This window comes from Rhinolophus sinicus, linkage group LG09 (assembly GCF_036562045.2).
Source record: "Rhinolophus sinicus isolate RSC01 linkage group LG09, ASM3656204v1, whole genome shotgun sequence".
NCBI classification, from domain to species: Eukaryota; Metazoa; Chordata; class Mammalia; order Chiroptera; family Rhinolophidae; genus Rhinolophus; species Rhinolophus sinicus.
The window spans coordinates 3340284-3367986 of NC_133758.1; the positions used below are offsets into that span (position 1 = coordinate 3340284).

At 47.4% G+C, this 27703-nt stretch overlaps 1 protein-coding gene across 6 annotated transcripts; it reads right to left on the reverse strand.

Annotated features, from left to right (window-relative positions):
• Positions 1-2361: 2361 nt before the first annotated feature.
• On the reverse strand, positions 2362-27703 carry CNDP1 (carnosine dipeptidase 1). 6 transcript variants are annotated; one of them, XM_019715478.2, is made up of 12 exons: positions 27685-27703; positions 19982-20107; positions 17204-17353; positions 15791-15953; positions 15002-15090; positions 13367-13567; positions 10574-10658; positions 6965-7125; positions 5817-5981; positions 4336-4477; positions 3101-3248; positions 2362-2918 (listed from the first exon to the last, which is right to left on the reverse strand). In XM_019715478.2, the coding sequence occupies exons 2-12, from the start codon at positions 20063-20065 to the stop codon at positions 2828-2830; spliced, it is 1479 nt and encodes a 492-aa protein (XP_019571037.2). In that variant the 5' UTR covers positions 20066-20107; positions 27685-27703; the 3' UTR covers positions 2362-2827. The 6 variants fall into 6 exon arrangements, with proteins under 6 accessions (XP_019571037.2, XP_019571029.2, XP_019571020.2 ...); XM_019715470.2 differs by lacking the exon at positions 27685-27703 and adding an exon at positions 25607-25764 and having other exon boundaries at positions 15029-15090; XM_019715461.2 differs by lacking the exon at positions 27685-27703 and adding an exon at positions 25607-25764 and having other exon boundaries at positions 6992-7125.

Below are 27703 nucleotides of genomic sequence, written 5' to 3' on the forward strand. Positions count from 1 at the left end.
TGGTTCACACAAGTATTGTGACCCTATGGTGACGCTGGACTTCATCCTCAGAACAGCTGGCCACTCCAGTATTTTAAGCAGGGATGGGAAGGACACACAGGCTGCAGTGTGACAGGGACATTGCAGAGGTCTGCTGGGGAAGCAAAGAGATTAGGTAGGTGCTTTTGCATTAACCACCAAAAGTTACAGAGGATTTGGCTTACAGGCTGTGGGAGGAGGCTGTGGAAGCAGTGGCTTTTGAGAAATGGAGTTGATTGGTCTTGATATTGAATTGGATTTGAAAGGGAAAAGGTTCAAAGAAGATTCAGGGTTCCGATGGTCCATTTACCAGGGCAGGGAACCCCAGAGGGGAAACAGGTGAGGGAGAATGGGTGAAAGTTTCCATTTTGAAAGAGTCAAATTTCCATTATGAAATACCCAGCGGGAGCGGGGGCTGGGTCTGGCGTCCTAGCAGACACGAAGCCCGAGGGATGCCCTGCAGTGAGCACGTGAGTGAGGGAGGCCCGGACCAGGTCCTCTGTGTGTCCTTGGTCCACTGCCTTCCTCAAGCTGCAAGTGCAGACAAGGTGTGGCCGACTGGGCTCGGGCCCTGTCCGGTGTGTCCTCACACAAGGTTTCCAGGCCAGTCCACTTCATGTCTGTGAATACAACATAAAGCCAAACACATCCCCAGTCCTCAGTATTTTCCATAAGAGCATCTACCAATCCAACTAATAGCCATAAGCCCTACGCCTGATACACTGCCCTCCTCCAGTACAATGAAGTGTCCCCTCCTGGTCAAGGTGTCACAACAGACCCTCGGCAGGTACACGGGGCAATCATTTTCACCATGTGCATGTATTTCTTCAATAAAAAAATTTAAAGCAAATATTTCAGTTTCTCTACCCTCAACTTCTTTGTCCTCGTACAACTGATTAATTGGTCTCCTGCCCTGTAAGTAGGTAGAATTCTCTTACCTCTGAATGTAACCAACATGGAAGACACTCCTTTCTGGCTCCCACACCACAGCGTGACCTGGGTAGCTAGATGGCTCAGTCCTGGTAGAAAATCCAGAGGGATCTGTGAGAGTGAGGGTGACAGGGGAGCCAGAAAAACATGGGCTCTGGATTCAGGCATCCCAGGGTTGGAATCTCCTGGATTCAATGACCTCATTTGTCCTCATCCTTGCTTGTCTGGTCTCAGAGATTCAGCAGAAGTGAAGGTCAGCAAATACATCGTATTATTTAGTGACTTGGTAAAACTGATATTACATTGCTCAGATGTGGTTACAACATATTTTACAACCAGCTTTTGTGAATTGACTACTCTGAACACTCTTTGAAAAATGTAAATTGGCATAATAAACCTCTAGCACAGCGTTAGTTCTTGGGAACTCTGCCAAATACACCAGGCAGGTCCCGCAAAATCCAAAATGTCACAAGATTCAGTGTAATCTGGGGAGCAGGGACCAAGCTTCATAGGAAAGAATATCAAACACCTGCCAATACTAACCACACGACTCGATGCTCTCTAGCAGCAGAGAAGAAGGGGACCCTTTGAACATGTTCCCACCAGGCTGGGGCCCCACTGGGGTCCCCTTTCTGTGGTGAGAGTCGGGGTCAGCTGGCCCCACGGCCCCGCCATTTCAAACATGGACAGCAAGTTTTAAAACTGGCATTTCAAGAACCCACAAAAGTATGAAATGCATTATGCTTTGCTTTCATTTGGAATCGCAAGAGAAACATTTTTAATAAACCCTTAAATTCTTCTCCATTAATGTGATTTAGATAATGCATTTATAAAGATTAAATTGATTTGCTTACACACTCAGCCTTAGAAAAATTACGTTCTTGTTTGTTTACACCTTCAAATTCAATCAAGCCAAACAAGATGGTTAACTAAAATGATGAATGAATGCAACATTAGCTGATGGCTTTAAATTTAGAATGTGTTCCTGATGTCAGGGTTGATTAGTTCTCTATCTAACACTGATGCTATTAAGAGCTTTGAGCAATTTAGATGTAGTCACTGAGGAAAATTCCAGTGGGCTGAGTGAAATCCTATCAGGATTGATTCTGCTGTGGTGAATTTACATGGGCACAGACATTGGAGGAGGGGGGCTGGGCTTTACTGATGGGGAGGAAGAAAGAACAGGAAACGGGAGGGGGTCGGTTGGCATCCTCAACAGCAAAGGTCAAGAGGCTTGGGATGAAAAAAAAGGCCCCATCTTCACACAGGAATCCCGAATGGCATGTGGATATGGATATTGACCATTTCCATTTCAGAGCTTTTCAGAAGCAGGAAAACAAGTGAAGGGGAAGCAAGAGGTTAACATGGTTCCTGCTTTAGTGACGCCTCAAAAAGTGAACCACAGGGACATCATGGAAGTCAGTGGTGGAGACCCACAGTTTTATTAATAAGATACAAGGAAGATGTGGCAAAAGCGAGGGTGAAGCAAGTGTTGACTGTCATTGGCTGGAGTGATTATGTGGCATGAGTACTTCTGGACCTGGAAAGCAAACTAGAGTGACTTCGCAAATCAAATTGCAAGGGGAGAGTCTAAGCGAGGAATCGTCCTTGTGCTTGAGGGTAGAATGAGTCCAATTCAGGTGCTATTGCAGCAGAACTTGGCGAAATCAAGTCGTGGAAGGAGCTGTGACTTTAGGAAGGCGGCAACGGGACAGCAAACCATCCAACAGCTGTACCTGTAAAGTACCTTATTACTGGTCCAAATGTCCGAAGACACTTTAAATGGGAGGGGAAACATTTACTGACCCAAATTCTCTGGATATTTAGGCTCTATTCCTGCTCAGGGGTGTGGGAGAGGGGATGTGTCAGCAGGTCAGATCTAAGCTGGACTGTTCCTGTCATTACTATGCAGCTGAGCCACCTCTAGGAAAAAGGCAGCAAATAATTTGGATCCCTCTATGTAGTTCCACCTAATAAAAGAAGAAGAGAAACAGTGTTACTTTCGTTTAAATGATGGGAAAACTAGTCTGCAATTTAAACAGGAAGATTTGAGGCTATAAATTCAACCGAAAGTGTGGCGTCTGGGGAGGGGATGGATGGAGACCCTGGGATTGGGGCAGCGAGAGCTCAGCCCCACAGGACCCGCTGATACCTGTTGATTTTCTCATTCTGAGCGTGCTCTCCATCATCCACAGCGCCCAGCGGGAGCATCAGCACACTCTTCTGGATAATATCCTGGAATATTCTGGCAATCGGTATGGTTGATCCATCCTGGATCATATCTGGCTCTGTTCCAAACACTGAAACACAGGAAAAGAAGGCGTCTGAATAGAACAATGATAAGGCTACCCCCCAGCAATCACCAGTACATTAGGTGCCTGGGGTAAGTAAGCATCTTGCTGTCATGCAATTTATATTCTCAAATAGTCAATAGAATAAAGAAGAAAACTGTGATTGCCTTCTTTACAACCACTTACTTTTAAAAAATATTTTTAAATAAAATGTTAATTTTGAACTAATTTCAGACTTACAGAAAAGTTAGCAAAAATAATGCAGAGCTCCCGTGTACCATTGACTCTACCTACCTTCCCCAATGTTAACACCTCAGGTAACTATTGCACAATTGCCAAAAATAGGAAATTAAAATTGGAATGATATCATTAGCTAGACTCAGACCGTACTTGCATTTCGCCACTCTTTCCCTTGACCTATACCACGCTTTCTCGTTGACCTTGATATTTCAATCACACATCTCTCTTCAGCTGGCATTATATTTACCTGCCTAACTTCTGTTCCTCTTTTCTTCACTCCCAAATTTTACTGGTAAAATACTGCCACAGTTGGGGGCCGTGGGAATGATGATGTAAAAAGACATGCTCCAAGTCGTGGGTTTATCCTCTAATTTTTCACGTCTGTGTCCCATGCACTGATAACCCTGATAGTTAGTGCTCCCAGGGGGTCTGGACCTCAAGTTCCCGCTCCGCCATTATTAGGGGTATGGCCCCTAATAATTGTCCCCACTTATCCATGGTTTCACTTTCCGCAGTTTCAGTGACCCATGATCAACCACAGTGTAAAATATTAAATGGAAAATTCCAGAAATAAACAGTGCACACATCATTCACTTACTTCATCGCATCACGTAGGCACCCATATTCACAGAAGGGTGAGTACAGTACAGGATAGTTTGAAAGAGAGACCACATTCAAGAGATAGTGTATACAAAGAGCCCTGCACAGTTTATGCTCAGCAATACAGTCTGTATAAAAAGGACAGCCAATACCAAAGTTTTAAATGTGACTGCTTTATCCACTGCCCCCCCCACCGCAGGAACCTTCCCCCCCCCCCCCCCCCGTCCCATTGTAAACTGGTAACTTTAAGTCCAACCTGTTTTGATGGCTTTTTTTGCCGCAAGAAACTGATTATCTGTAATGTTTGCAGTCCAGGGGAGTAGTCCTAGAGCCATAGAAACAGACATCTGGTTGGAACTGTTTCTTTTGGAGAATATATACTGGAGATGCCGCTCCACCTAAAAGGTCACATTGTCAATTAGAAGAGAAATTTTCCAGGTCTTCTCTCATACAGTGGATAGATAGTAGTCTTTCATCAAGAAACACTGAGATCCCAACCCACCATGTCCACCTGTTGTGATTTGACCTTGGTTTTGCCAGAGGGCTGACATGGAGTGACCCCGGGTCTCCAGCACTGAGAGCTTCACCCAGTGGGAGAAACACTGGATCTCACTCCCCCTCCTGCCCCATCCCATCCTCACCTCAGTGTCTGACTGTGAATGTTTGGTTATTATGAGTGTGGGTCATTATGACATTATGGATAACATGAATAATATGAATATTATGAATGTTTGGTGATTATGAAACATAATACAAGTACAACTCAATTTTGGATTATCAGTACCTTAATGAATATTTTGGGAACATTGAGCATTTCGAAATTTATGAAAAATGGGAATAATTCCACACTGAGCTGTGAAAGAGCCTCATTGTCAGTGAACTTCTCTTTTCCCTTGGCTTCTTCCCAGTTACCACTATGGAAAGCCTCCCAGAAAAACTCCATACTCTGAAACATTTATTCCATTCGTTCCTTCAGCAAACGGTTCCTGAGCACCCGTCATGTGGCAAGAAGGGTTCTAAGGGCTGGGAATACAGCTGTGAGCAAAACAGCCAAGGTCCTGACCTCAGGGAATGTGAATGCTGTGAGAAAAAGGGACAATACTTCCACAAAGGGAGGAAAAGGGAAGGAAAAGGAGGGGAGAGGAAACAGAGGAGGGGCTGAGAGGGTAGTTTAGAACGTAATTAGCACTTAGAAGAAGATGAAAGAGGACAGGGGCACAGAGAAGGTTGGGATGAGGTATTTCATGAGCTCATTTATTCAGAGTCGCCCTCCTGTTACACTTGAGGTAAACTGATGAGGTGGATAATTCAGACATATAACTCCTTCCAGATAACACTTCCATGAAAATGGTTTCTATCAAAGTATTCATTTCAGATGCGTGGACACACTAATGATTGAGGCTGGAGATTTTCTGGCTCAATCCAGCTGTAGGAGGTCCGTTTCTTCATCTGTACATAAAACCAATCTTGCCTTTATAGCTTCATTTAATTTTTGAAAATTTCCAGTCACTCCAACTCCAAATGCTTATTTGCCTGACTACGGTAATTGCACGTAATTGAAGAAGGAGATTTTTACCACACAAAAATTACATATTTTGTTGACATTTGTTCTAGTCCCTTTTGTACTGGGGGAAATTAAAAATGGTATTTCAGTGCCAACCGCGGAGTTGCTCCCTGAACTGTCACGCGCCATCAGAAATGGTGCTGCCAGGCAGGGGATCAGCGAGCACCCGTTACCTGCTTTTCCACGACAGACGTATTCATGTGTGGGACTAGGCGGATGGAAAATTTCCCTGTCACTCGGCCAGGTATGACTGTTTTAGCTCCAGGCTCATCAAACGCGCCCTCAATCCCGTGAATAGAAAGAGATGGATACCTCCAAAGGTGCATCAGAATTTCCTCCTAAATTAAGATACAGTTATTTTACTGTATACAAGAATGTTTAATTAAAGCTCAGTTGAATTAGATTGTCTGTATCACCCATTTCTGCCCACCTGAGACACCGTTTGTGACAAGTTAATTCTCACCTGACTTAAATATGTCTGGACTAATAATACACGTGGACATTTCCCCCCGGACATGGGTGGGTCCTGAGCTGCTGTCACCTGCCTAACCCACTCCCATTGACAAGACCCCTGGTCGCCTGAGCTCTGAAGTCTGCAGTTAATAAACGGATGGTAAAGGGGCCCTTCCAGAAATTTGAGTCAATGATACATTTCTATCCTCAATCATCGCAATGACCGCGTGTGTACTAAATGCATTTGTTTTTCAGAAGGTGTCAGAGAACACGGCAGATGTTCGAGCCAGTTTTCTCTCTTGCTATGGCCACTGCAGAGCCAGTCTGAGGGGAGAGACAAACTTCACAATAATGACCTCTACTACCCTGTTCAGCATGATTTCTCCCTCTCCCGGCAGTTCCCCCAGGAAGCAGCCATAGCTCCCAAAACCAGAGCAGGTACAACGAAGGAGGAGGAGGAGGAGGGAACAAGAAAACAATCTAAATTGGCCCTTCACCAACGCTTCTGGCTCCAGGTTGACTTAGACACCGAGGCAGCGATATAGCAATTTACAGAGCAGCCCTGAAGGCTCTTGGTTTCATCAGAAAAGTGAACAGTGAGGGGTCTTGGAGGTGGAACAATTGCAGACTATTCTCAATCTTTACACAGATAGATGCACAGCTCACTGGCTGAAGGCTTATAGACCCTCAGGTTATGGACCCCAGATTAAGGTCTGCTTGATCTAGATGTGGGGGAGGGGGCAGTGAAAGTGAAAACCTGCCCCAGAATGAACAGCTGCTTTGGGTGCTGAGATGTACAGACTCGCAGCACCGTCAATCCGCACTGGGAAGCAGGAGCTGTCAGACACCCTTCGTCTTGCGGACATACCTTGGTGTCAAACAGAAATGTCTTCACCTGGCTGCTATTCCGGTATTCTTCTAGGTCCAGATCAACGGCTTCGTACATCTTCTTCTCTTCTGCCGTAAGAGGGGCCACGTGGTCATAGATCCCAGGGACCAGAATATGACCAGATGCATCTACAAGGCCACCTACAAGATACACACAGGAAACAAAGCCACACAGATGTCATGAGGGTGCTGAGCCTCTGGCCCTGCACTGGGACCGTGGGTGACTCTCCTGCGGTGGCAACAGGCCTTGGGACTGGCTCTGGTCCCCACGGCAGAGCCACGGGCAGCAACTCCTCCTGGAGGTGACGGTCGCAGGAGGGAGCTGGTCATCAGGCAGACGCAGCCTGTGTCAGACCCGTTTTAACATCTACCTTATCAACAGAGGGATGAAAACATGGATGAAAACATGGATCTGTAATACACTTAACTGGGCGTAACTTACCTGCGTTACATTCAAGCTCTCAACTACACCTTTTGTATCATAAACAAGGCTCCTTTTTTAAAGGTTCATCTCATCCTGAGTTAAAAATATGTTCATTATGAAAGATGTTAAATATCTATGTGTGTGTATGTACATGCAGTCCTGAGAAACGCAAACCATCATCCCTTCTCAGCGTCTCTCCAGCCGCCCACCATAACCATGTGACAAGGACTCATCTTTACTCAGAAGCATACTGTCCTCAGGGTCTAGTGTACACATCATGCAATGAAAGCCTTCGTAGCGATAAGCGGGTACAGTAGTCTGCTCTTCAGGAAAGACTTTGGGGTTAATATGAATCGGGGAAATTCCCAAAGAACATCTCTAAAAGAAGCAGATTTGAGATCTAGTAAACACCGCTCTCACCCTCTTGAGAAGGTACTTACCAAAGATACAAAGCACCTAGCAAGCAGACTAACATAAATGATGGAAAATGTCTCCAGGGCAGCTAATTCCTCCTCCATCCATCTGGGGACTTTTATTCAAGTAAAGACACTTGATCAAAACAGGCTCCAGTCTTAGTGATTATGACAATGCCAGAATTACTGTGAAGCACTATCAAATCTTTCCATTAGAGTTGACAGTAGCAAAGTGCGGGGTAAAAACATAGTCATGGGTCCACAGGCACCGGTGTCCTTGCGTTCAAGAATGTCCAGCAGTCTGGGGACACACGCTGAGGGGAGAGCTGCGTGGCTGTGCTGTGGGGGTGGGCAGTGTGCTGTTTTGTGCGGTTTGGTTTGGTTTGGATGAGGGTGACAGAGGGACCGCACGTCAGTGACAACCAGTCCCAGTCACTCGGTGCCTGGCTGGTTTCTTAACTTGAATCTGACCCATGGATTTGTGTATTTATCTAATATACAATGTTTCATGGGCGAAATGAGGGGAATCCAATAGCTCAGGACCGTGGGGAGGCCGATGCCTGCCCAGCAATCTGCATGACTGTCCCCAAACTGCAGTTATGCAAGTCTGGGTGAAGTCCTGGGGGGACCCGGCGGGGAGTCAGGAGGATGTGGTTGAAAAGCAGCACAGTAAAGTCTTCCCCTTACATTGTGCTCAACCCTCAGGGCTGTTCCTTCCATGATCGTCTCACAGCGCTGGGGACCCTATTGCACCACCGCCATCCCTGTAGATTTTTGTCAGGTTTTTTCCTTGGCTTTCATTGTGTCTACACAGAGCCAAGCCATCCGTTGGTCCACCCATGTGGGGTCACATTTGTTATTTAGCTTTGTGTGGTCAGAGACGGTGACCTCAAAGATGGAAGGTCACATCCCAGCATTCATGTGGTGCCTGGAACGTGGCAGGTGGCCAGTAAGCAGGTGTAATGCATCAGTCCACATAGAGCCTTCAGCCTTCCATCCTTCTGTATTTACACAAAGTCGACCAAAACTATACAGAGGGCACAACCCAGAACCACTTTATTACGGATTGATTATTTGTTTCAAAAATTAAAGAAAGTGAAACCCTGTGCTTTTCATTCCATTCGTGACCCTGAGCAGACTTTTCCTAGCAAAGCAATAAACATCTGTGGGGCTAAAAGGAATTCTATGCCTGTGTGAAACCATATAGTCTAGAAAGATGGCAAGCAGCAATCATGCTTGGGGGAATTGAAATGCACTATAAAGACCTGAAGATGCCGTACCTAGGGAGGAGAAAATTAGTTCTGGTAAAATACAGAATTGATCGTTTTTCCAAAAAAAAGTATTCAGTTGCATGCTATCTGAATTCTTCTGGAAACAATTTAAACACTTTAAAGGAAAATGGCTTGTTGTATTCTGTCTGAAATTGTCAAGCATGGGAAATACTGTCCATGAGTTATATTTTAGGAAAACTAGAAGGCCATAGAAGGATAGATGGATGATAGCTAGCTAGACTAGTTAGATCATATAGATAGGTATACGCAGCTAGAATAGATGATAGATAGATGATAGATAGATATAGGCAGATAGAATAGATAGATGATAGATAGATGATAGATAGACTAGGTAGATGATAGATAGATGATAAGTAGACAGATGATAAATTGGAGATGATAGATTAGATAGATAGATAGATAGATAGATAGATAGATAGATAGATAGATAGATAGATTTCATTATTTAATTTGGGGAATGAAGGAGCAGGAAGCCCTAGAACTGAAGATGAAGCTGAAGACCTTTAGGCAGCTTCCCGACAGGACGCCAGGTGGGCTGACAGTACCCTGAGACGGCCAAGGCCAAGGCGATGCAAGGGAGCGGGGCTGGGTAGAGCTGGGTCAACATGGAACAAGGAGAGACTTTTGCTGAACGATCACCGTAGAGGACATGCTGTTTGGCAGTTTGTCTGCCCCACGTTGTGAGGGGCACATTGAAAATTTGTATAAAGGTATCTTCTGTGCAGGTGAGACAGGCCCAGGAATTATGCAGTCTGAAGCTTATGTAACCTGAGAACGTCCTTTTTAAAAAGAAGACCAAATTATGAATAGAAAAGTGCAGTGACCCTGCCAGGACTGCGAAAGGGACTCCTGCAAGATGAAGCTTCCTTCAATTCCCCAGGATCCCCCCAGCTGCTGGGCAGTCCTGATGTAGGCAAGAGCCCCAGGGTAACTCAACGTGGGCTCTCTGAACATGCGTACACACACACACACACACACACACACACACACACACCCCTAACTTCTACTTGCAGACACCAGGCAGTCTATAGGAGGTCAGGAGTGTGCGTGATGAGTAAACCCATTGGAGTCTCTGTGCCACTTGGGCCACAGCAACCTGGAAAAAGGAAGCCAAGTGGTGCCGATATATTTGGCACCATCTCTGGATGCTTCTCCAGAAGGCTTTCAGGGCTATACTATTATCCTTGAGTACGGCCAGATGTGTCACACTATCCAGTAAGAGAAAAAGGGTCAGATTCAGGAAGTGGTTCAGTCCATGAAAAGGAATAACACAGACTTAAAAAGCCTAAGGATTGTTTAGCCAAGGGAGCGGGGGAAGCTAAGAATATGTTTTTCCTTCTACTCTGACCTTATTCAGAGCTGGCTTGGAAACCAAGGGAGGAGAGACACACAGGTTCAGATAGAACTAGATTTTAGTAGATTGCTTGATGTTTAAGAAGTGAAATGAAACAAGACATTACCTAGAAGAGCAACCAAATCAGCCATTGGTTCATTAAGGATACCACCGAAGGTTCCTGAGTGAAAGTCTTGATCTCTGCACTTCACCTGTAAGAGAAGTCAAACAGAAGACAGGTGCTGACCACCAACATTGCTTTAACAATAGCTTCCATGTGGTGGGAAACGTGTCCTGCGGGGGCCCTCAGGACTCAGGTGGGCAACCTGAGGTCACTTCTCGTTCTTTCCAGTTGCATGACTGGCAGCGTCTTTATTTCCCACTGTGTCCAGAATCCCTTGAAACTGACTTGAGCTCCCCCCAGTGCCACAAACATGGTTCTGTCTATAGGTAGATAAATAGATGATAGATGATAGACAGATAGATGATAGACAGATAGATGAATAGATGATAAAGCAGGTAGATAGAAAAGATGAATGAATAAATAGGTAGATTATAGATAGATGACCACATAGGTAGATGATAGATGATAAGCACATAGATGATAGATTAGATAGATGATAGATAGATAGATAGATAGATAGATGATAGATTTCATTATTTAATTTGGGGGATTACAAGACAGGGCAATTCTATTACTGTCTCCTCTAATAACTTACTTTCTATCTCCCACTCACATAGCTTAATCCGGGGTGCATTCTTCCTCTATACACAGAGCTCCGAGAACTCACTCACTGGATTTCCTTTGCAACCTCCGCACTCACACGTCCGTCCCCGGAGGTCTGACCTTCTACCTACTCACCAGACCTATACATTCTCATTGCTTGCAGTGCATGGCACTTCGCTCTGCTCCCACTTTCTGAAATTCAGCTCTAGAAGTTAACTCAATCTTCTCCTACGATGACTTCCCACCAACTCGCCCATTTCCCAAACAAGACAAGTCCCCAGTCCTGTAAATCTATCACCCTAAAATTATCTTGGATTTCTCCTACACACACTATTCCCAATCTGTTACCAAGGTCTAATGAGTCCTTTTTTAATTGTCTCTTCAATTCATTTCCTCTTGTGTTTCCTGCCCAGTTGGTCTTTCCCTGCCTGATCCATCTTTAAGGTGCTACCAGATGACTTCCGTTCAGTCACTTTAGCTTAAGACGTTGATTTGATTAGGAAGTAATACTAACAAAGCACTGTGGGGTCTGCAGAGCCCACCTCTGAAATCGTCAGGTGCCCTGTCCCATCTTCTGGTCACAACTTCTCTCCTGCTGGCTTCCTGGTCACCATCCCACATGCCACCTGCTCTTGGCTGCATCAAGACGTCCAGTCCCCTGAACCCTCCAAGAGTTCCCCACCTGTGCTCCTCCTGTCTCTCGCCCATCTGTTCAATTTAAATGCCACTCTTTATCACTTCGACCTCTCTGTGGTCAACGTCTTGATGTGTTTTGCCCTACTTCCTCCACCACACCTTCTGGAATGATGTCACCGCTGGGTCAGCCCTGCCGCCTTGGGCCTTCTCCCTCCCTGGCTTCTGAGCACAGCCGCAGAACTCCTCGGGCCACATGGACCGGTGACCCTACACCCTAATCCTGCCGGCATGTCTTCTTCATGCTCCCCCCCCCACTCCGCCCCCCCCCCCACAGAGACCACTTCAAACAAGCACTTCTCCGCCCAGAAACATCCTTCCTACTCAACAGGAAAAAAAGAGAGGCCAACTGCAGGGGATCAACTGTCACCTCTGCGACTCCACCTTGCATCTGCAACTGGCCTCCACCCTCACAGAAGAGACGAATTCCTGCACTGGGCTCAGGGTATCACCCCCACCCCACCCCTCAGTGCCCCTGATCTCACAAACAACCCCCACCCCCACCCCACCCGCCGGAGCTTTCCTGCCGCCTCCTCAAGGTGCTCTGCTCCTGTGCTCCTTCCAGCCGCCAGCCAGTCTCGTCCTTCTTTTCACGGCCGAATGTCTTGAGCGAGGTTTCTACAAGGACCATCGCTGCTTCCTCTCCCCTTCACTCCCACGTCATCTCCTGAGGCACCTGTGTCCCCTGGCAGTAAATGCCTGGAGAGCAGGGCCTGCAGCCCCCGGGCTCAGCAGCATCATTCTGCCGCACTCGGGGCACACACTGTTTTTCAAGTGCACACGAACACCCGAGTGCTTCATCTTTGCACCCCACTGGATTCTCACAACAGCCAGGCATGGCTGGGGCGTGTGTTATAAGGAATGATTTCCCAGGGAGGGACTTCTGATCCTACACTGTGTGCTCGATCACGGGCTGTCTGTACTAATAGAACAGGAGAAGGAAACAGCCTATGTGTCAAACCTGGACCAGATGTCACACTTAGTGATCACAGCACCCCTGGGGGGTGGGCTTACTGTGCTTACTTCCTAAGTAAGGAAACCAAGGCTCAGAGGTGAGGGTGTCTACACAGGCTGTATGGCCATCGAAGGAGCTGGAATTCGGATGCAGGCCTCGGCATGCCGGCGCCCCATCCCCTCCATGCAGGAGCGGCAGGCAGGCCCCAGGAGCCGGTGCTGTTCCCCTTGCAGCGTCCCCTGCACTTGACAGGCAGTCTCCTTCTCCAGGGGCTGCTGTCCTGCCTCCAAATTCCACCGCTGTCGCTCCTAAGCTTTGGGCTTGTGAGTCACAACCCCTCTGAATCCTCTCTCCAGAAAAATGTGCAACGCACATCTCCTCCCAGTGTAGGCGGCTTCCTGGAACCCATCACCCAGTGCCAAGGCCTCTGCAGCCCCCAGTCACACTTCAGGGGAGAACTGTCCGCTCTCACAAGAGCTTACGCCCCTCCCCTCCAAGCCCCCAAGATGCCTTCCTGCCTGGATGTCACTGCGGTTTGCCAATACCTCCACCATGAAATAGCTGTTCCCTCGCATGCCGTAAATGAGTGCTGGCTTCCTCTGGCTGAGCCACAGGTTATCTGAAATCACAATGTAGTCTACACTGGAAAAGAATCGGTTCTTTTCTCTTCTGACAAGTTCCTCCAGGGCCAGAGAACCGGCTTCTTCCATCCCTTCCATGATGAACTTGAGATTCACGGGCAGATCCTGAATTAACAGTGGAACAAACCATTCTGTCAAAACATTGCACAACTTGTCCAGTCGCCTTTTAGAACCCAGGATTGGTGTGTATTTCACACAAATACATTAAATTTTTATATGTGTTCAATATATGGATTATTCACATTTCCACCAGCTGTTTATAGCCAGGGAGTTTTAACTAAGATCGTGAAGGAGAATTCGAGGCCATGCCCAGTGTGTGTGCGTTCCAACATGATCCATGAATGTAGTGCTGAGAAGGGACGTGGGGAAGGAATTTCTAAAGAAGGAGGAATATCACTGAAGAAGAAGGAGCATTACAAGCCCTCTGGGGCCACCGCAGAGAGGCACTTTCTTCTTTCTCCCCAGAAGGAATTTTTCAAGAAAGGTGACTCAGTTACAAATCTCTTTTCTGTCTTCAGAATTCTGAGCAGGATAAAGAACTCTTTCCTTTGAAAGATTGTCTAATGTTTAAGCCCCGGGCTAATTTGTATTTCAAGTGTCTGTTATCTTTCAGCTATGAGTTCAATCTGCCTTTTAATTTATTCAGAGGCTTTGATCATGCAGCAAAATGGAACTTGAATTTTTGTCTAGTTAATATCAGGGCACGGAATAGCTCCTTTAAATTTTTGACAATGTGCCCTTCTCCCCCTTTGGTTTTGATCTTATTGTATCTCTATAATTTATAACTTCATATCTTTGAGAGCCACGCACAGAAGAGAGGTCGAAGTCTCTTCCTGGAGCAGAAGACACACATAGGGGGCTCTCAAAGTGATTATACGCAGACAAATGACAGCACAAACATACTGATTAGTTCTAATTAGCGGGATCAACTCGCTGAAGGTTAACAAAGGCAGACTGAGTGGGGGATTATGTATTAGAAAACGTGACCTCCAGTCCTGTTGGTTAAGGGCATGTGGGGATAATGATTTGTTCAAATGTATCATTTGCACACATTTCTATGCATCTTAGGAAGTTGAGCTAAAGTTCTGAATCCTTAATATTGAAAGCTTTTTATTATCATTTAACAAGCAAACAATTGCTGAGCAGTAGTTGGAAAGCCTAAGGATTTGCTGGCAAAATGTGATTAAGAAAACGCAAGCCAATAGCTGCTAAGTGTTGGAGGAAGATGACGGACCAGCAGAGAGTAATTCAGCCACGGGCTTATCATGGTTTTTGTTGTGTTTCATTTTTAATGTGGTCAACAGCATCAGCGCTTGTGCCCGAGCCAGCTGCGAAGCTTTCAGCAAGTTCCCCAAGCTTCCGGAGCCTCACTCTCCTCCTCTGTAAAATGGGTGTGATCATAATACACACCTCTGAAGACTGCTGGGGAGAGTAAAGGACATAATTCAGCTGAAAGCTTGGAGCACAGTGAGTGACTCACAGCACCCTGCCTGTGTTGTCATCACCGTCATTGCCCTCCCTCTCTTCCTGGGCACCTACTTCCTCCAGGGCCCGGAATGTGCTCACAGCATTAATCCACGCTAAAACAGGACCTTTGTTGTCTGTTGCTCCTCGTCCATAAAGTTTTCCTTTAAAAATAGAGGAAGAATTTTAGAAAGGCATGGACACCTCTACCCAGTAGAGTGACTTAAATACAAAGGCAGTTTCATGGGTAATCACTTGAACTGTGCTTTCCATGTTTCCAGGCACAAGTGTTGCTCTGAAATCGCTAAGTACGACTCCTTATATACAAATAGTATAGCCATCAGCTAGGCAGAATATACAAGCTAATTTGAAACATACAGGACCTTTGGCCTGAACAATAATTAGCTATTTGATCCAAGTTCATTGAAAAGGACCGGGGGGTTTCTTGCAGAATGTCATGGACCATAGCCTCTCATTTTGAGATTTTACAATTAGCAGAAGAATGAAAACAGGGTGCATGCGCATCTCCGTTAACCCTTCTTCTTTCCTTTGAAAAAGATTACATCTGGTATTTTTAAAAGAAAATATGTGACCGAGACAACTATATTCCTCACAACCCAAGGACCCCATCCTGGGGAGTTAATTCACCCGGGGGCACAGAGGTTCACAGTTCCTTTCACAAAGGAAAGAAAATCAGCCTCACTGGACCGGCTTGCAGACTGTGAGAGCAGCATAGTGTCCACTCCTAACGACAGGTTCGGACCTGCAGCCAGGGATGGGAGGCACGTCTTAAGTTCTTAAGCCCTGTGACCCGTCCCTCATCCTCAGAAGAACCCAGCAGTCCCCTGGGGCTGCGTCACTGACCGTCCACTTCTGTCAGAGTGTAGGGGTCAGTGAGCCACCCATCTTCCTGTCTGGCAGGCTGCACGTCCAGGTGGCCGTAGAAGCACACGGTGGCTTTCTTTGGGTCATTCCCCAGTTCAGCCAGGATGACAGGAGGAATTGGGAGAGTCTGGCCATCAGGCAGCTGCAGAAGGAAAATGGGCCACATTTTTTTAAAAACGCTATTTTGAGATCCTCTGCTTTTCCTGCCTGGGCACCCACTTCTTATCTCCAGGAAAATTCCTGTCTTCAGCCTCACATCAGACCTTTTGCAAACAGTAACTTTTGCAACTTTATATGAAATATCCTTATGGGACGGACAAAACTTGAAGCATAGGCTCTGTAAGCATTTAACTTCACAAAAGCCCTCATCCATCTCTGCCCTAAAAGTTAACCTTGACATACAATGTCATAGAACTAGATACATTTTAAGATAGTCCCTATTATTCAGGTAACTTTTTCCTGAGATTAGAAAGTAATCAGTAGATTCAGAGGATTAATACTTTTTGCAATTTATTTTTACCACTTTAGATAATAAAAAGCATAAAATTATACTTTATATAACATTGCACTTCATATACTGTGTACTGCTGGAAAGATTTTTTTAGTAGAAGTTGCATATAATGTATATTAACGGCTACATACAGAATATAGCTTATTGATAAAAAAAAGAAAAAAATGCTGTTTTGTTCTTCCAGAAAATTCAAAGACATGACACCAGCAGCCCTGTTTCTACCCCTGGGCCCTGTAGAGTCTGCACCATTTGCTGATCGTCCTTTAGCTCCAAAGTGGGCACCATGAGTCACTTTTAATTAAAATGTGAGACCTAAGCACTTCCTTGGATACACATTGACAAATAGGAAAATTAATTGAATGTGCCCATCGGTGCAAACTCGGACTCCACGAGCTCAGCTTAGGTGGGCGCCGCTAGGAAACAGCTGGTCTGTCCAGAGACTCGTCAGTGCTACATCAGGTGGCAGTGGGCACTTAGATTTAAGATCGCTGTCTGTGACAGAGTGACAGTAATAGGCAAGGATTCTGGTGAGAGGTTGGGTCCTTGGAGGAACATGCGTTGAAACTTCAGGGCTTCAGGGGAAGGACGGGTGGCAGAAATCTGAACCGTGAGTGCATGGTGTGCCTAGTACAGGGGCCCTTTCCAAAATGAGCCGGCCTCCACTTGCCGCCTCCCAGCCCCAAGTCCAGACACGATGAGCAATCAACATGACAGTCTCATTTGGGGCCCGAAGGAGGACTTTTTCATCCTTACTGGAGATAGAGATAATGGGGGCATTTTTTTTGTAAATCAGGGCAGGCCCCTGTGTCGCTACCACCACGGAAGATCATGGCCGCAGTGCACAGAAGTGGCAGTTGGGGAGGGAAGGGACCGCCCAGCACCTTCTGAGAGCCGGAGTCCACGACGTCCACGCTGGCGCCCAGGCGCCGGAGCTCCTCTGCAGCCAAGCTCATCATGGTGAAGAGCTCTTCTCTGAGGCGGGGCACAGGCTGGATGGAGTCGCTCTCAATGGCCACCCACTCCCTGAGAGTCTGGGAGGAAAGACAGGAGCTGACGCGCATGACACAAGCACAGGAGGCAGCCAGTCCCAGCGCCCTTCATGGGACTTGAAGGCTGAGCTGGCAAACTCGTGATCCCTAGTCACAGGCAGAGAAGCGGAGGCTGCCCTCAGGAGCCCAGAGGCAGGCCAGGCTGGCAGGTTAATAAAAGGAGATGGGAGACGGGCAGGTTGCGTGGACCGGGGTCTTCCTCAACACCTGGGCCTGTGACCCCGTGGTTCCGCCAGGACTGCAAAGAATGGCAGGTCCCAACCCAGCATCTCTAGTCATCAAGGACCCAGAGCACCTGGGGGGCCACCGCAGCCGCCCCACTCGGGACTCTCTCTCTCTAGGCTTCCCACCGAGGCCCGCGTGGGCCGTGCTGATTTCACCACAAGGCAGCCTCAGCCAGGCTGCAGGCTGCTCCTGACGTCCCTTTGCATTTAGATTTTGTGGTCCCCCCTCTCTGCTCCTCCTGCATCTGACAGGTAGTGTAACCCAGGGTTCAAACTCCTTAGTTCCTATCTGGCTCTGCCCATGAGAGCTGGGGGACCTGCAGTGTGTTCTTTACACTCTCTTACCTCAGCTTTCCCATCTGCACAAGGACGGTGACAATGTGTCACTGCAGGTTACTGCAAGTGTGACAAGGACACAGTCAGAAATATGTACTTGGTCTTTGTCCCAGGTCATGGCCAGGGCTCCACAAACTTGCATAACTGCTAGCGATGAAGGCGTCACGTGGGACCATCTCTGCTTCTGGAATTTGCTGTCTGCCTCGGGCTCCTGACACGGAGCTCTAACTCCCCAGGGGTGGGTTTTCTGGGGGACAGGAACACATGTTGTTCTAATGGGGCAACTTTTGGTGGACTCCTGGATGGGGGTGGTCCCCAGAGAGACCAAGCTGTGATTAGAGGCGAGGAACTTACAGCTCTGCCCCCAACGTCCGGGGAAGAAAGAGGGGCTAGGCATTGAGGTAACAATCAGTCATGCCCACGTGATGCAGCCTCCGTAGACCCCCCCTGAAGCAGGGGCTTCAGAGAGTTTCCAGGAGGGTGGCACATCCACAGCCAGGAGGGCAGTGCGCCCCTCCCCCCACCGGGACACACACTCCTGGGTCCGAGCCTTTCCAGACCCCGCCCTGTGCACCTCTTCCCCATCTGTCCACCTGCATCCGTTATCATGTCCTTTCTCACACAACAAACCGGCAAACATATGTTTCCCTGAGCTCTGCAAGCTGTTCTAGCACATGACCTGACCTGAGGAGGGGGTCATGACAGCCCCCATGTGTGGCCAAGTGGGACAGAAGTGTCGTGACTGCTGCCTGCAGTCGACTGGTAGTGGGGGGCAGGGTGAGGCTAACTCCAGGAGACAGTGTCAGAAGTGAGTCAAAGCGGAGGCCGCCCAGTTGGTGTCCGAGGAGAACTGACAACTAACTGCTTCTCGTGTGGGAAACACACACATCTGGGCACAGACTGAGTGGAGTAGTGGAAGGAAGCAAGTTTTGCTCCATGAGGGCTGAATGAGAGACTGTGCGTGTAAGAAGACTTTGTTTGGCGCCCAGTGAATGCTGGGTAATACTGAGGTGTTAATAACAGGCAGTGAGCTCCCAGGACCGGTACCTGAGCCACTTACTTACATTGGGACGGCCACACTTTTCCACCACACACTTCGTGACTGGTCTTGGGCTTCCCATGCTATTTTGCTTTGATCTCTATCCTGCTTGTAGCACTTCCAGTTTTATTATAAAAAAAATGTATTTCACCATAAGGAATACTGTTTTCATTTGAATACTAGAGTTTTTCGAGCAGATCCTGCCAAGTTACCCCTAAATTGAATGAGTCGGTACCATTGAGGAAGTTGTAAAGAGGAAGGTTTTAGCTGAAAGGCCCAATCAGCACATGCTCCCCCACATGCTGTTCCTCTCCCTCCACTAATTCCTGCCTACATCAGAAACCACACTCGGGTTTCGCAAATGCAACATATTAGGTCAAGTTCATACTCCCAAGTGAGGAGGGCATCCGCAAAGGTCAAGCTTCGGAACAGCTGCCCGGATGCTCAGCTTTGTGCTTTCGCACGAAACCCAGAAGTTTCACACCTAAATGTCCAATGATCGTCCCAACAGCGTTCTGTCGATCAAATTACAACCACATACTGAGCACACGTGCCAGACATGGTGTGGGGACTCAGGTACAAAGTGCGGGGAAACCTCAGGGAGTCCGGGCTCTGGCGTGGGCCTGCGTGAAGCAGGGGTGCAGGGGGGCTTGCAGGTGAGACTGTGGGTGCAGAACTTTCCTGCTACCCCAACTTTCTGCTCCCCAGGCAGCCCCCTCTCCCTCTGCTCCTAGCTCTCCTGTCCATCTCCAGCTCCCTGGAGGCTCCCCAGAGATGCCAGGACCAAAGGTGTCAGAAACACCGAGCGCCCTTCCTAGGGGGAACGCCGGGAGTGAGCTCATACCTAAAGCTAATGCATATGGATTATTTTAACTCAACAAGGAGTCGCAGGCATTTTCAATGGAATTAAAGTGCCAGGCAAGAAAAAAAACCCATATCTCCCAGCACACAACCATTCACCCGGATACCAGAAGGCACCCCAGCAAGCCTTCCGGGGGTAGTTTCTCCTACCTGCACGAATTCATCCTGATGGAGGTCAATGTACTCGAAGACCCTCCCTAGCAGCCCGGCCGGCGGTGAGGACGGGGCAGACATGCCTCCTAAAAGCAGCAGCAGGAGAGCAAGGCGACAGGACGCCTGTGAGCCGGGCAGGGGAGGAACGCATGAAAATAAATGCCACGTTTTGGACTTTCAACCTTTTAAATACTTCAAGAAAGTTTGGTATTCAACACAGCTGCTAAAATAACCAAGGTAGTAGAACAGGAAATAGAGTTTTTTGCTCTATCTTTTCCCCGAGTGCTTCATTTTCAATGTTAAAGAATTGTACCAAGGCAGAAACCAAGTTCATAAGCGTGTCTTTCAACAACGTCCATCCATTTTTTCCCCTACAATACAGTCCTACCTGTTGGTTCATTTCCTACAAAGGTAACTCAGCCTCTACATATTGTGTGAGGGCGGTGTTGGTGAGAGAGACAAGTGTGAGGTCATTTTTAAACAATGTCTATGTGTGATTAACCATTTTATTAGAAAAAACTATTTTGTAAGGACTAAGATCCTGGGCCGTGCTGTGTGGTTTCTTTCCACCAGCTCCTGAAGCGAGAGTACATTAAAAAGAAACTTATACACCATGCTGAACAATTAACATGGAAGACTGGTGATCATTCAGACCCCACCGGCCACACTCTCCCCTGGGAGCCCCTGGCCCATGGCTTTCTGCTCTTTCCCTCCCACCTCACCTGTAAACAGGGACCTGCCCCCCACCCCAACCCCTCCCCGGGCCTCCCCCTTTGCTCCCTTCCAGGTCGTCTCCCCACCTCCATGGTGGCTCCAGGCTCAGGGCAGAGCAGAAAACCAGGCTCAGAACTAAACTCATTATCTTCTTCCAAACCACTCTTCTTGTGGATTTTTATACGTTTTGAAAATAGACTTTCTTTTTTAGGGCCATTTTAAGTTTAGGCTGCTTCCTCCCCGGCCTCCCGTTCTAGGCACCAACTGATCCAAGGTGAGAACATGTGTCTAGATTATAAAAAACTACTACGAGTCAATACTAAGTCGAATTAACCCAAATTTAAAAATGGGCAAAGAATTTGATTAGACATCTCTCCAAAGAAAATATACAAATGGTCAACGAGTACATGAAAAAATGCCCACCACCATCAACCATCAGAGAAATGAAAATCAAACCACAATGAGACACCACTTCTTACCTACTAGTATGGTTAAAATAAAAAAGTCAGATAACAGCAAGTGTTGGTGAGGATGTGGAGAAATTGGAACCCTCATACACTGCTAGTGTGACTACAACATGGTACAATTGCTTTGGGAAATGGTCTGGTAGTTCCTGCAATATTTAAACGTATGACCCAGCAATTCCACTCTTAGCTATGGACTCAAGAGAAATAAAAACATATGTCCACACAAAACCTCGTACATGGATGTTTACAGCAGCATTATTCGTGATAGCCAAAAGGCGGAGACAATCCAAGTGTCCATGAGTGGACGAACGGACAAACAACATGTGTTCTATGCATACAATGGACTATTACTCAGCCATAACAAGAATGAAATCCTGCCATCTGCGACAGCACGGATGAACCTTGAAGATGAAGTGAAAGAAACCAGACGCAAAAGACTACATATTGTATCAGTCCACTTACATGAAATGTCCAGAAGAGTTAATTCCTGAGAGACGAAAGTAGATTGGTGTTTGCCAGAGTTTGGTAGAGTTGAGGGGAAATGGAGAGTGATTGCTAATGACTGGAGGAGGGTCTTTTTGGGTGATAAAAATCTCCTAAACTTGACTGTGGCAATGATTGTGCAATTCTGAATATACTAAAAACCATTTAAATGCACACTTTAAATGGATGGATAGTATGTGAATTATATTGCAATTAAGTTGCTACAAAAACAATAATCATAAACCTAAACACTCGTGGAACAATATAAATATATTATTGACTATGAAAAATGTCTATACAGGAAACTAAGTAGTGGGTAAAACCAAGGTAAAGTGAGCCACGCTCATTCATGAGCACATTAAGAACTTGGTCCAGCAGATGGTGCCAATGAGCTGTCCTGAGCTCCCCTTGCAGCCTACTCTGATAGGAATGAGGCCAGATCCAGCTAAGCTGGGTTGGGGGCGGAGGGGGGGTTTGGCAGAGCCAAGCCCCAGGGGCTGCAAATAATTCAGGAGGAAATGACTCCCAGGGACAGACAGCAGCAGGAAGAAGGAGCTCAGGGAGCCGGGCAAAAGCTCTTTGAAATGGGTAGACTGTTTTTTGCAGTCCATCCATCTAAATTAATAGCAGGCACCCCAAAGAGGCTGGGAGGGGGCCAGCTGTTGACAAAACCCATTCTTGAACTCTTTGCTGCTGTGGTTTGTTTCCGATGTCAAATGGAATAGAAAACTGAAAGCATTCTTGCCTCCCACCCCCACAGCCTGGCCAAGCCTGGTTCCTCCCCGTTACACACATGGCCCATCAGCCAAACCTTTTTCCGCCCATGAGACTCTATGCTGGTCAACTTGGATGCCAAGAATGCCACTTACCAAGCCATCTAGGGTCCCATGGGATTGTTTTACAGAGGCGGCTCGGCCCTGTCTGTGCTGGCACTTTTGTTACAATCCAGGGAAAATGCCTGTACTGGCTCACTTTATCTCACCATGACAGGCGTAGAAATCAAAGCCCAGACAGGCCCATTTGGATTCTGCACATTCCCCTGCAGAGCTGCATGGACACACACATTCCTGCTGAGACGAGGTCTGGTGAGTCCTAAAGAGCAAGTCGGTGCGGTGCAGCTTTAGGGGGCATCCTGGGCTCACGCGGCATGAAGGATGCCGTTTGGAAGGGCTGAATACCCCAGAAAGTCCAGGAGCCTCTAGTTGGGACTGACTGGGGAGTTTGACCCCAGAGAAGAGTTCAGCTCAGTCTCACTCCCGGATCCAAAGGCAGCACGACACCATGTGCAGGCTGTACTTGGTTGTGAACAAAAGTTCACAAAGTGAACATTCAAGAACAAGGCAGTTTTGAGGAGAGGGCAGGAATTTATCAACCCCTTTGTGCTGGTTTCCTGGGGTTGCTGTAACACAGTACCACAGACTGGTGACTTAGAACAAGAGAAATGTACTTGCTCCGGTTCTGGAGGCTGCAAGTTAGAAATCAGGTGTAGGGAGGGCCCACTCCCTCAGCAGCCTCTAGGGGAGAGCCCTTCCAGCCCCCCACCACCCCCACCCCCCGTGCTCCCTGGCTCCCAGGGGTCACTGCAGTCTGTGCCCCCACCTCACCTGCCCTCCACCTGGGTGTGTCTCTGTGCCCTCTCCTCTTCTCACAGGACACCAGTCATTGGATTAGGGAGCACCCCAATCCAGTAGGACCCCATTTTAATTCATTACATCTACAAAGGCCCTCCTTCCAAATCAGGTCAGATTCAATGCTCCAGATAGACACGCATTTTTCTGGGGGGGGGCATCATTCCACCCAGTACATTCCACCCTTCATTTTCTTGTCACGACCTAATATTCTTTGTTTACTTATTCTCCATCCGATCTGCTTGAACGTAAGCGGCCCGAGGGCCAGCAGCTGGTCTCCCTCATTTCCATGCCCCTAAGTGCCCGTCACAGAATGAGACCCTTCCCAGTATTTATTGAATAAATGAATGCAAAGTCTTGAAGGACACCAGTAGTGGTTCATGTTCACTAATATAATGAGTTCCATTTCAGCATCGTGTAGGAAACACAAACTCTGTCTGCTAAGAAAACTCTCTCAGCTGCAAACATGAATAAGGCAGGTTCTTTTTCCTCCTGGCAGTCTCAGGAGTCCCCACAGATCCCTGAAAATCCACAGCTGGCCCTTTGTTCGTTGTCCCTCTGCTGCCTGGGGTCTCAGTGCTTCTCTCCACCACACAGAGCCCTCCAGCCTCCAAATTCAGCAGCAACGCTGTTCCAGCTGCTCCGGCCTAATGGGGCCCTCCCTTTGCACCCCATGGCATTGACGACCAGCCCCTCACAATTCAGAACAGCCTTGCCAACTGTCCGCCCCCTTCTTCCCTCCGTGACTTTGGATTTCCTCATTCACTGATGTCTCAGCTTCACTGACGTCTGACTGACACACATTTTGCTCATTCCAACGCAAACAATGATTCTGTTTCATAAAATATGTCTGCTTAAAAACAGTTTCAAAACCTTTTTGGTAACTTGGAACCTTAAAATTATACTAAGTGAAATGATGGATATTCATTAAATGTCCAGATCATTTCTAAATAAAAGACTAAAACCTTAATTTCTAAACATAGGTTTATATACCGTGTTTCCCCAAAAATAAGACATAGCCAGACCATCAGCTCTAATGCGTCTTTTGGAGCAAAAATTAATATAAGATCCTATATTATATTATATATAGTATATTATATATAATATTATATATTATATATAATATACCTGGTATTATATTACATTATACCTGGTATTATATTATATTGTTATATTATATTACATTATATTATATCTGGTCTTATATTAAAATAAGACCGGGTCTCATATTAATTTTTGCTGCAAAAGACGCATTAGAGCTGATGGTCCGGCTAGGTCCTAGTTTTGGGGAAACAGGGTACATTTGGCTTTTTACTGTAGAGACTGAAGAGATTTGAGTCTGTTAGTAAATACATTCTTTTGCCACACTGAAAATAAACTGTATTCATACTATGAGGAAGCATATACTTCTAGAAATTATGAAATTATGTATTCATAAATCCGCTGATGTGACTAGTTCATAGTTGCTTACCTCCTAGTTTTTACTAGATATTAAAGTTACTAAGGGTTAAGAATTCTAACCTGTGTAAGTGGAATGACTAGGAATAACGATGGTAAGGAAAACAACACTATACAAAGTATGCAAGGAAAGTAAGATGTGGTTTTGGTAAGAAAGGGATAAGGGCTGGGGGCCAGGACAGGGGAGGAGGGAGTAATGCTTGGGGCGCAGGGTTTCTCTTTGGGGTACTGAGAATGTCTTAAAGGCAGCTGTGGTGATGGTTACACATGTCTGTGAATGTACTAAAAGTTACTGAATCGTACACTTTAAACATGCAGATCCCAGGGTCCCCTTCCCCCAACGATTCGCTGATGTGTATGGTGGGGAGCAGAGTCCAGGCCTTAGTGAGAAAGGCAGCAGACGGTACCTGATGAATGGCTGTCCACACCTTCCTCTCGCTTGTGCATTGCCTTGTGCATTCAGCGGCTGCAAGCTCTGCCTTGTGGTTTGAATAAGAACACTGCTTTTTGTGGGAAGAAAACATGAGTATGGAGAAGTCTGCTGCTCTGAGTCCTGGTTCACTCCACTGAGAGTCGCTGCTTGTGTCTCGAGCCCAGGCCCAGGCACTGCCTGGCACCCCTGCACTCCAGGCACCACATAAACTACTTGAAAATCATGCCCCTTAATTGTTTGTAAGCACCAGAGCCACCAAAGCATGACGGTCAAGTCCCTCCAAACAGCACCCCTAGAAACATCTCTAAGCAGCAGCTTCCCATGGACCACACACAGCATCTCTCTGTCCCCCTGGCTCCCGGCGGAGCACGTACACCCCCAGCAAACGGAAGTCTAGCCCTGTGGAGCCTACGCATCACATGTGGCAGGGCCCACTCACCATGTTTCCCAGTGTGGGGTCCGTCGGGCTCGAGCTCTGCAGCCTCTAGCAGCTCCCTAGACTGCAAAGGGCAGTGGAAGAGGATATTCCAGCAAGGCCCTCAGAGGTCACACTGAATGTCTCTATTGCTTGTCTCGTGCCCCTCCTTCTCCCCCGGAAGGAGGACAAGGCCCCATAGTGGACCTATTTACGCTGGAAAACAAAGATGCTTCAGAGACATCCATCCGATCTGGGGGCAGGAGAAGAAACACTGTGTCTCGTATGGGCCTGTATGTGGTGAGGTAACAGCCCGGAAGTCATCTGATGCTACTGCCAGCCCTCAGGGCCGGCTCGGGCTGAGTGTGATAACCCAGGTGTTTCGCTGTAAGTGTGCACGTGCCCAAGGCCAGCAGAGCCGAAAGAGAGGCCATGTGAACACGCCGTTACCCTGAGCAGGTGACAGAACCTCCTGCTGTGTCACTGGGGGCCCTCGTGATGGAATGCCACCTAGGAGCTAGGGCAGGGTTCCAGGCTATGTGTTAGTTTACTCAGGCGGCCACAACCTGGGTGGCGTAAACAACAGAGATCTCTTATCTTCCAGTTCTAGAGGCCAGAAGTCCAAGATGAAGGTGCAGCAGCGTGGGCTCCTTGGCGGGCTGTGAGGGAGTGTGTTCCGGGCCTCACTCCCGACTTCCATTACAAGTTGCGGGCACCTTGGCATTCCTTGCCTTGCACACGTATCACATAATCTGCCCCTGTTGTCACATGGCATTGCCGTGTGCGTGTCCCTGTCCACATGTCCCCCTTTCATAAGGACACCAGGCACAGTGAGATAGGGCCTGTCCTACCCCAGAATGGCCTCCTCATCATTACATCTGCAGAGTCCCTACATCCCAATCAGGTCACGTTCTGAGCTACTGGAGTTAGGACTTCAACACATGAGTTTTGGGTGAACACAACTCAAACCCTGACAGCTTGTGAGCCTCCAAATCCCCTAGAGGGCTTTCGAAGCACACCATTCCCGGACGTGACTCTCTGACGGTTCTCCCTGGGTGGGGTTTGCCCCTGGTCTCTCCCACAATCACAGTGCGGGCAGCAGGACCACCTCCACTGGGCCAGAGTCCACATGGTTCCCTCTTGGGAGAAACGTCTGTTATCCCAAAGAACCCCTGCTCCTACTAAATGACCATACCATTCAAGTTGTACATTGAACCAGCCTCGGTTCCAAGGTCACGGGAACTACAGGTGAGTGGAATTCTGCATCCATATTTCCATGCACCTGTCCATCTAGGGGCCAGACTCTTAGGATGTAATCAATTCTACTAAACATAAGTGATTCATGATGTTGAATGCCAAACTGAAAAGAACGGATGGTACCAGGCTCCACTGTGAGCCTGAGATGACCCATGGTCACATTTTGATTACAAAATAGTGCAAAGGAAAAGGAAGGAAGGAAGGAAGGAAGGAAGGAAGGAAGGAAGGAAGGAAGGAAGGAAGGCTGTGAACACCATTCTCGGAGTTTGCTTCCTCATCGCCACTGTGGGAACGGAAAACGGAAATTTCCTTCTAGCCTTCTAAGTTCTCCTGGCTGGACTGATAATCAAATTAGCCCGAGACAGATGAACAGGAGCAAATGACCACATTTATCACTTATGTCCATAGCAGAATTCCCTGCGATTACGGGTCCCCAGGACAGAGTAGGCAGTGAGACTTACATGCCGTCTTGCGTTTAGGAGAAAGGCAGTTGTGGGGGGACTTCAAAGGGCTGGAAGCCAATTCACAAGGAGATGGAAAAGCAAATGTGTGGTGAACAAATGTTTGCGGGGCCGCCTTAACAAGGGGACACAGAGGACTAGGGTCACATGGGCCTCGTGAGGTTCCTCTCCGTCCATCACACACGAGTTCCTATTAAACTACAGTCATCTATGACGTCAGCTCCCTTCCTGAGTATCTCCTCCATCTAAAACCTTTTAGGCATTAAGGGGGAAGGTCAAAGGTTCTTCCTGAGTCTCATTTCTTGTAAATAGGCAGCTTAAAATAATATCTTTTTAAAAAGGCATACTTTGCGGTGGTAAACACTGCTTCCCCCTCAGACCTACCTTGAAACTTCGATTAAGG

Excerpts from the sequence above, each read along its gene's own strand:
- CNDP1 (XM_074339833.1), bottom strand. Across the intron at positions 10,659-13,366 it reads ACAGCTATTTCATGGTGGAG|GTGAAGTGCAGAGATCAAGA; the intron begins GTATTGGCAAAC and ends CTTCTCTTACAG. Across the intron at positions 3,249-4,335 it reads AAAAAAAGCCATCAAAACAG|TGTTTGGAACAGAGCCAGAT; the intron begins GTTGGACTTAAA and ends CCTGTGTTTCAG.